At 52.6% G+C, this 9,718-nt stretch overlaps 1 protein-coding gene across 6 annotated transcripts in view; it reads left to right on the top strand.

Annotated features, from left to right (window-relative positions):
• Positions 1–9,718, top strand: part of DGKZ (diacylglycerol kinase zeta) — a 197,190-nt gene that overhangs the window by 127,145 nt on the left and 60,327 nt on the right. For all 6 annotated transcript variants that reach the window (XM_075326168.1, XM_075326167.1, XM_075326164.1 and 3 more), the window contains 4 exons: positions 2,144–2,260; positions 2,354–2,425; positions 2,969–3,064; positions 7,419–7,501. In XM_075326168.1, coding sequence (XP_075182283.1) covers positions 2,144–2,260; positions 2,354–2,425; positions 2,969–3,064; positions 7,419–7,501 — 368 coding nt within the window. The remainder of the gene's footprint in view (positions 1–2,143; positions 2,261–2,353; positions 2,426–2,968; positions 3,065–7,418; positions 7,502–9,718) is intronic.

Here is a 9,718-nt window from a genome sequence, read left to right as displayed (position 1 = left end):
TTGCAGACCTCGGCTGGCGTCCTGGCATCTCCCCATCTAGAGTTGATTTTGCAGACCTCGGCTGGCGTCCCGGCATCTCCCCATCTAGAGCTGATTTTGCAGACCTCGGTTGGCGTCCCGGCATCTCCTCATCTAGAGCTGATTTTGCAGACCTCGGCTGGCGTCCCGGCATCTCCCCATCTAGAGCTGATTTTGCAGACCTCGGGTGGTGTCCCAGCATCTCCCCATTTAGAGCTGATTTTGCAGACCTCGGCTGGCGTCCCGGCATCTCCCCATCTAGAGCTGATTTTGCAGACCTCGGCTGGCGTCCAGGCATCTCCCCATCTAGAGCTGATTTTGCAGACCTCGGCTGGCGTCCAGGCATCTCCCCATTTAGAGCTGATTTTGCAGACCTCGGCTGGTGTCCCGGCATCTCCCCATCTAGAGCTGATTTTGCAGACCTCGGCTGGCGTCCCGGCATCTCCCCATGTAGAGCTGATTTTGCAGACCTCGGCTGGCGTCCCGGCATCTCCCCATCTAGAGCTGATTTTGCAGACCTCGGCTGGCGTCCAGGCATCTCCCCATTTAGAGCTGATTTTGCAGACCTCGGCTGGCGTCCCGGCATCTACCCATCTAGAGCTGATTTTGCAGACCTCGGCTGGCGTCCCAGCATCTCCCCATCTAGAGCTGATTTTGCAGACCTCGGTTGGCGTCCCGGCATCTCCCCATCTAGAGCTGATTTTGCAGACCTCGGTTGGCATCCCGACATCTCCCCATCTAGAGCTGATTTTGCAGACCTCGGCTGGTGTCCTGGCATCTCCCCATCTAGAGCTGATTCTGCAGACCTTGGCTGGTTTCCCGACATCTCCCCATCTAGAGCTGATTTTGCAGACCTCGGCTGGCGTCCCGGCATCTCCCCATCTAGAGCTGATTTTGCAGACCTCGGTTGGCATCCCGACATCTCCCCATCTAGAGCTGATTTTGCAGACCTCGGCTGGTGTCCTGGCATCTCCCCATCTAGAGCTGATTCTGCAGACCTCGGCTGGTTTCCCGACATCTCCCCATCTAGAGCTGATTTTGCAGACCTCGGCTGGCGTCCCGGCATCTCCCCATCTAGAGCTGATTTTGCAGACCTCGGCTGGTGTCCAGGCATCTCCCCATCTAGAGCTGATTTTGCAGACCTCGGCTGGCGTCCTGGCATCTCCCCATCTAGAGCTGATTTTGCAGACCTCGGTTGGCGTCCCGGCATCTCCTCATCTAGAGCTGATTTTGCAGACCTCGGCTGGCGTCCCGGCATCTCCCCATCTAGAGCTGATTTTGCAGACCTCGGGTGGTGTCCCAGCATCTCCCCATGTAGAGCTGATTCTGCAGACCTCGGCTGGCGTCCCGGCATCTCCCCATCTAGAGCTGATTTTGCAGACCTCGGCTGGCGTCCCGGCATCTCCCCATCTAGAGCTGATTTTGCAGACCTCGGCTGGCGTCCAGGCATCTCCCCATCTAGAGCTGATTTTGCAGACCTTGGCTGGCGTCCAGGCATCTCCCCATTTAGAGCTGATTTTGCAGACCTCGGCTGGTGTCCCGGCATCTCCCCATCTAGAGCTGATTTTGCAGACCTCGGCTGGCGTCCCGGCATCTCCCCATGTAGAGCTGATTTTGCAGACCTCGGCTGGCGTCCCGGCATCTCCCCATCTAGAGCTGATTTTGCAGACCTCGGTTGGCGTCCCGACTTCTCCCCATCTAGAGCTGATTTTGCAGACCTCGGCTGGTGTCCCAGCATCTCCCCAACTAGAGCTGATTTTGCAGACCTCGGCTGGCGTCCCGGCATCTCCCCATCTAGAGCTGATTTTGCAGACCTCGGTTGGCGTCCAGGCATCTCCCCATTTAGAGCTGATTTTGCAGACCTCGGCTGGCGTCCCTGCATCTACCCATCTAGAGCTGATTTTGCAGACCTCGGCTGGCGTCCCAGCATCTCCCCATCTAGAGCTGATTTTGCAGACCTCGGTTGGCGTCCCGGCATCTCCCCATCTAGAGCTGATTTTGCAGACCTCGGTTGGCGTCCCGGCATCTCCCCATCTAGAGCTGATTTTTCAGACCTGACGTTTTCTTCTTTTTCGGCTTTCCGTGCCATTCCTTCATTCTGACTTCTCGCCTCCTCTCCCCGCAGTATCACAACAAGATCTCGTGCTTCATGCTGCACCACATAGAGGAGCCCTGCTCTTTAGGGGCCCACGCTGCTGTCATTGTGCCTCCCACGTGGATCATCCGGGTGCGGCGACCGCAGGTAAGTGACACCCCCCTCCCGCACTCCCTACTTCTTGTCCAAGTCCTTTTGGTTTTTCTCCAGTTCTTATGTTCCTCTTCAATTTCCTTGCAGAGTTCAATCAAATCAAGTAAGAAGAAGAAGAGACCGTCGTTCAAGAGGAAGCCCAGCAAGAAGGGGGCGGAGGTGGGCTTCATACTATAGAGTGTGGGTGCACAATTTGCATAAGGGGGACCGTAAGTGGCTCGTGGACTCATTTTGTGCGATCCCAACCTTCTGGACACAGACTGTGGCTGGGAGCTGCTTTTATCTCAGAGGAGTTTCAGGGTCTTATTAGTGCACGCTGGCCATGGACCGTCAGAACGGGGGTGTATGACATGTTGGGGAGGACAATCATGAATGTGGTGGTCTTCATAGTTTTCATGAACACTACAAGGAAACAATCGGCTATTTCCAGAATTCCCATAAAGTGTAATGGAGAAGGTTAGATGTATGCTCTCTGTGGAGTGTATATGGAGGGTGAAGGGACCTCCGTTCTCCCAATTGGTTACACTTGAGCCTTCACCTGTCGTACTCTTATGGCATATACTTTTAAAGTGTCATAAGAGTCTCCGATGGAAATACCCTTCAAGTTGTACTGGGACTATTGGGATTGACCCTTCAGCTATAACATATAGGGACAATTCGCACCAGTTATACTTGAATCACTGTGATACTTTGCTTCTTCAGGAGCCCAGGATGCGACCGTTCATCATCAGACCTGCTCCGTGCCCTCTGATGAAGCCCGTACTGGTGTTCGTCAACCCTAAAAGTGGAGGAAATCAGGTGAGCAGCCTTGTACCATCGCCGTACGCCCATCACCGCCTCTTCTTTACTTCCCTGCCCCACTCCAATGGCAGCTCATTATCCGCTCCATCATCTCGGCTGCTCGGCTCTTTCTCATCTCGTCTCCGGAGGAGTGGGATTGCTGCCTGCGCTGGAGGCACTATTGGCGCTGGAGCTGCCCTTACTCTGGAGATTACATAGATATGACAATTGGAAAGTGAATTCCTGGTTGAGAAATGTGAAAAAAAATCCAATTTAAAAGGGTTAGACAGATTTACACACCCTCTTGGGTAATTATGGGTTACCAATAGGTGGTCCCTCATTTGTGGCTCCTACCAGTGACCCCAGGATAGCTTCAGTTTAGATAGGAGGCACCGTGTAATGCTTTGAATGACCTGTGGTGGCGCCGGAAGGACATTGAACACCTAGCATCAAGTGTCTCTCCAGATCACAGCAGATCGCATAGGGCCCCCCGGAAGCCTGTTACTGGGGGGCTTTTCTACCCCTTTAAGGTTGACAGAAGAATAAGTACAGATTTCTTTAGTTTTTAGGCCATACAGCGATTGTCGAGGGTCCCGGAGTAGAGACCTCCAACAATCATTAAAACACAGGAGCAGAAGTGCTCAGCCGAGAGCTGTCCTCCTTCGATACTGGTGATGGGCGCCAAGACTTATGTCCAGTCTTGGATGAGTGCAGCGATAGTCTTAACACTGCTGCCCCCTTCATTTTAGCGATCTGTGGGGTGTCGGTATCTAGACCAGCACTAATCATACCTGAAAAGGCTAGTAGAGATGAGACTGCACTGATCACGCTGCCCGTCCATGGATGCCAGTAGATGGTCAGGAGAGATGATTCTGCACTGATCACGCTGCCCGTCCATGGATGCCAGTAGATGGTCAGGAGAGATGAGACCGCACTGATCACGCTGCCCGTCCATGGATGCCAGTAGATGGTCAGGAGAGATGAGACTGCACTGATCACGCTGCCCGTCCATGGATGCCAGTAGATGGTCAGGAGAGATGAGACCGCACTGATCACGCTGCCCGTCCATGGATGCCAGTACATGGTCAGGAGAGATGAGACCGCACTAATCACGCTGCCCGTCCATGGACGCCACTGCATGGTCAGGAGAGATGAGACTGCACTGATCACGCTGCCCATCCATGGATGCCAGTAGATGGTCAGGAGAGATGAGACCGCACTGATCACACTGCCCGTCCATGGATGCCAGTACATGGTCAGGAGAGATGAGACCGCACTAATCACGCTGCCCATCCATGGATGCCAGTAGATGGTCAGGAGAGATGAGGCTGCACTGATCACGCTGCCTGTCCATGGATGCCAGTAGATGGTCAGGAGAGATGAGACCGCACTGATCACGCTGCCCGTCCATGGATGCCAGTACATGGTCAGGAGAGATGAGACCGCACTAATCACGCTGCCCATCCATGGATGCCAGTAGATGGTCAGGAGAGATGAGGCTGCACTGATCACGCTGCCTGTCCATGGATGCCAGTAGATGGTCAGGAGAGATGAGACTGCACTGATCACGCTGCCCATCCATGGATGCCAGTAGATGGTCAGGAGAGAGGAGACCGCACTAATCACGCTGCCCGTCCATGGATGCCAGTAGATGGTCAGGAGAGATGAGGCTGCACTGATCACGCTGCCTGTCCATGGATGCCAGTAGATGGTCAGGAGAGATGAGACTGCACTGATCACGCTGCCCATCCATGGATGCCAGTAGATGGTCAGGAGAGAGGAGACTGCACTGATCACGCTGCCCGTCCATGGATGCCAGTAGATGGTCAGGAGAGATGAGACCGCACTAATCACGCTGCCCATCCATGGATGCCAGTAGATGGTCAGGAGAGATGAGGCTGCACTGATCACGCTGCCTGTCCATGGATGCCAGTAGATGGTCAGGAGAGATGAGACTGCACTGATCACGCTGCCCGTCCATGGATGCCAGTAGATGGTCAGGAGAGATGAGGCTGCACTGATCACGCTGCCCGTCCATGAATGCCAGTAGATGGTCAGGAGAGATGAGGCTGCACTGATCACGCTGCCCATCCATGGATGCCAGTAGATGGTCAGGAGAGATGAGACCGCACTGATCACGCTGCCCGTCCATGGATGCCAGTAGATGGTTAGGAGAGATGAGACTGCACTGATCACGCTGCCCGTCCATGGATGCCAGTAGATGGTCAGGAGAGATGAGGCTGCACTGATCACGCTGCCCATCCATGGATGCCAGTAGATGGTCAGGAGAGATGAGACCACACTGATCACGCTGCCCGTCCATGGATGCCAGTAGATGGTTAGGAGAGATGAGACTGCACTGATCACGCTTCCCGTCCATGGATGCCAGTAGATGGTCAGGAGAGATGAGGCTGCACTGATCACGCTGCCCATCCATGGATGCCAGTAGATGGTCAGGAGAGATGAGGCTGCACTGATCACGCTGCCCATCCATGGATGCCAGTAGATGGTCAGGAGAGATGAGGCTGCACTGATCACGCTGCCCATCCATGGATGCCAGTAGATGGTCAGGAGAGATGAGACTGCACTGATCACGCTGCCCGTCCATGGATGCCAGTAGATGGTCAGGAGAGATGAGGCTGCACTGATCACGCTGCCCATCCATGGATGCCAGTAGATGGTCAGGAGAGATGAGGCTGCACTGATCACGCTGCCCATCCATGGATGCCAGTAGATGGTCAGGAGAGATGAGACCGCACTGATCACGCTGCCCGTCCATGGATGCCAGTAGATGGTCAGGAGAGATGAGGCTGGACTGATCACGCTGCCCATCCATGGATGCCAGTAGATGGTGAGGAGAGATGAGGCTGCACTGATCACGCTGCCCGTCCATGGATGCCAGTAGATGGTCAGGAGAGATATGAGGCTGCACTGATCACGCTGCCCGTCCATGGATGCCAGTAGATGGTCAGGAGAGATGAGGCTGCACTGATCACGCTGCCCATCCATGGATGCCAGTAAATGGTCAGGAGAGATGAGACTGCACTGATCACGCTGCCCATCCATGGATGCCAGTAGATGGTCAGGAGAGATATGAGGCTGCACTGATCACGCTGCCCATCCATGGATGCCAGTAGATGGTCAGGAGAGATGAGGCTGCACTGATCACGCTGCCCATCCATGGATGCCAGTAAATGGTCAGGAGAGATGAGACTGCACTGATCACGCTGCCCATCCATGGATGCCAGTAGATGGTCAGGAGAGATGAGACTGCACTGATCACGCTGCCCATCCATGGATGCCAGTAGATGGTCAGGAGAGATGAGACCGCACTGATCACGCTGCCCATCCATGGATGCCAGTAGATGGTCAGGAGAGATGAGGCTGCACTGATCACGCTGCCCGTCCATGGATGCCAGTAGATGGTCAGGAGAGATGAGACTGCACTGATCACGCTGCCCATCCATGGATGCCAGTAGATGGTCAGGAGAGATGAGACCGCACTGATCACGCTGCCCATCCATGGATGCCAGTAGATGGTCAGGAGAGATGAGACCGCACTGATCACGCTGCCCATCCATGGATGCCAGTAGATGGTCAGGAGAGATGAGACTGCACTGATCACGCTGCCCATCCATGGATGCCAGTAGATGGTCAGGAGAGATGAGGCTGCACTGATCACGCTGCCCGTCCATGGATGCCAGTAGATGGTCAGGAGAGATGAGGCTGCACTGATCACGCTGCCCGTCCATGGATGCCAGTAGATGGTCAGGAGAGATGAGGCTGCACTGATCACGCTGCCCGTCCATGGATGCCAGTAGATGGTCAGGAGAGATGAGGCTGCACTGATCACGCTGCCCGTCCATGGATGCCAGTAGATGGTCAGGAGAGATGAGGCTGCACTGATCACGCTGCCCATCCATGGATGCCAGTAGATGGTCAGGAGAGATGAGGCCGCACTGATCACGCTGCCCGTCCATGGATGCCAGTAGATGGTCAGGAGAGATGAGGCTGCACTGATCACGCTGCCCGTCCATGGATGCCAGTAGATGGTCAGGAGAGATGAGGCTGCACTGATCACGCTGCCCGTCCATGGATGCCAGTAGATGGTCAGGAGAGATGAGGCTGCACTGATCACGCTGCCCATCCATGGGTGCCAGTAGACTGTCGTACCCTTTGCATATAGGATGTTCTGCAATTTCCAGCTCATTATCGGCCGATCATTTATAGGGAATAATTATTATAGCAGATTGTTGATATTTATGCTTTAAAGTCATTACAGTCAGATTGTCCCAGCTGCGGAGTCTGTTGTCACTCGGGGGGTTAATGGGGCCCCCATTACTGTCTGATGTATGATGTCTTTCCCCAATAGGGTGTGAAGATCCTTCAGTCCTTCATGTGGTATCTGAATCCACGGCAAGTGTTTGACCTCAGTCAGGGCGGTCCCAAGGAAGCGTGAGTATTAAAATTCTAATATTTTCTTACCAACATCATTTAATATTAAAGGGGATGTCCAGGATTAGATAAACATGGCTGATGTTATTTATTTATTTATTTAATTTATTTAATTAATTGATTAATTTATTTATTATTTATTTATTTTTTTTTTTTTTTTCAAAAAACGGCGCCCCCCCCCGGCTACAGATTGTGTCTGGAGTTGCAACTCTGTGCCATTTAAGCAAATAGGACTAAGCTGCAGTACCGCACACACCCTACAGTAACGAGTGGCGCTGTTTTTATTAGGAATTAATCTTTTTATAATCCTGGATAACCCCTTTGGACTAGACTTTAGCCAGTGTGGGTCTATGAATGTGGCCATATGGAGACCCCTGCTGTTTACATAAGGAGATAAAGAGTCGGGTACAAAGTATCAAAGAGATGATGTGCAGCGAGAAACAAAGTGTTTTCTGTCTTCTCCTGGAGATAGCGCCCCTCCTGCATGTAGGTTGTATGTGGTATCACAGCTCATAGCTCAGTCCCATGTAAGACAAAGGGTTAACTGCATGAACTATGAGGCATAGACCTTTTTGGAGAACTTCAGACCCGGCAGACTGTCTCGTTACTTCTTCTCGTCTTCTTCTGACCCAGCCGCCTGTGGCTGTTATGGCTCTGCTGGTGGCTACTGGCTTATACTGGTCTATACTGGGAATATTTTAGTAGGAATTTTACTAAACAGTGAGAATTGGATCTCGTGACGTCTCGGCTGTGATCTGGTTTGGTCACAGTGGACGCTCTCCAGCTTCCCGAGCGTTGGATCTGATCCGCCGCTGCTTATGTGGAACATTTTGCTCAGCAAACACCTCCCGTTATATCACAGGCCGCTCGCCCCTCTGACAACATTTCTTCTGGGTGCGATTTCACTTCCAACTATAGACATAGGCATTGCTCACTTTACTGCAAAAATAATGTATGAGTCAGACGCCCCCGGCCGCGAGCACCGGGTGTATGTGCCGCATGCGCTGCAGCGTGACTTCTGCGCCTCTGCGTGGAGAGCGCTGACACCCTGCTCTGCTCTCTCCATAACCTTTCAATACCGGGGTAGAAAAGACTACAATCAATATACACACATAAAGCGGGTGAAAGAAGTATTGAACACATCATCAAATTTCTAAGTAAATATATTTCTAATGCTGCTATTGACATGAATTTCTCACCAGATGTCGGTAACAACCCATCCAATCCACGCAGGCAAAGAAATCAAGCCATAGATGACCATAAATTATGTGTAATAATGAGAAATTACACAAGTAAAAAGTATTGAACGCGTTACTGAAATGTATTTAATACTTGGTACATTCTCTTTTTTTGGTGCTGATGCTTCCAGACGCCTCCTGGATGGAGACACTAGTCGCCTGCATTGCTCAGGTGAATTTTGGTCCATTCTTCCGCACACACACTCCTCACATCCTGTATGGAGACACTAGTCACCTGCATTGCTCAGGTGGATTTTGGCCCATTCTTCCGCACACACTCCTCACATCCTGTATGGAGACACTAGTCGCCTGCATTGCTCAGGTGGATTTTGGCCCATTCTTCCGCACACACTCCTCACATCCTGTATGGAGACACTAGTCGCCTGCATTGCTCAGGTGGATTTTGGCCCATTCTTCCGCACACACTCCTCACATCCTGTATGGAGACACTAGTCGCCTGCATTGCTCAGGTGGATTTTGGCCCATTCTTCCGCACACACTCCTCACATCCTGTATGGAGACACTAGTCGCCTGCATTGCTCAGGTGGATTTTGGCCCATTCTTCCGCACACACTCCTCACATCCTGTATGGAGACACTAGTCCCCTGCATTGCTCAGGTGAATTTTGGTCCATTCTTCCGCACACACTCCTCACATCCTGTATGGAGACACTAGCCGCCTGCATTGCTCAGGTGAATTTTGGTCCATTCTTCCGCACACACTCATCACATCTTGTATGGAGACACTAGTCGCCTGCATTGCTCAGGTGGATTTTGGCCCATTCTTCCGCACACACTCCTCACATCCTGTATGGAGACACTAGTCGCCTGCATTGCTCAGGTGGATTTTGGCCCATTCTTCCGCACACACTCCTCACATCCTGTATGGAGACACTAGTCGCCTGCATTGCTCAGGTGGATTTTGGTCCATTCTTCCACACACACTCCTCACATCCTGTATGGAGACACTAGTCGCCTGC

Source organism: Anomaloglossus baeobatrachus, chromosome 10 (assembly GCF_048569485.1).
Source record: "Anomaloglossus baeobatrachus isolate aAnoBae1 chromosome 10, aAnoBae1.hap1, whole genome shotgun sequence".
Lineage (NCBI taxonomy): Eukaryota > Metazoa > Chordata > Amphibia > Anura > Aromobatidae > Anomaloglossus > Anomaloglossus baeobatrachus.
Note: the sequence above shows the minus strand (reverse complement) of the source record. Positions and strands in the feature narration are given on the sequence as shown.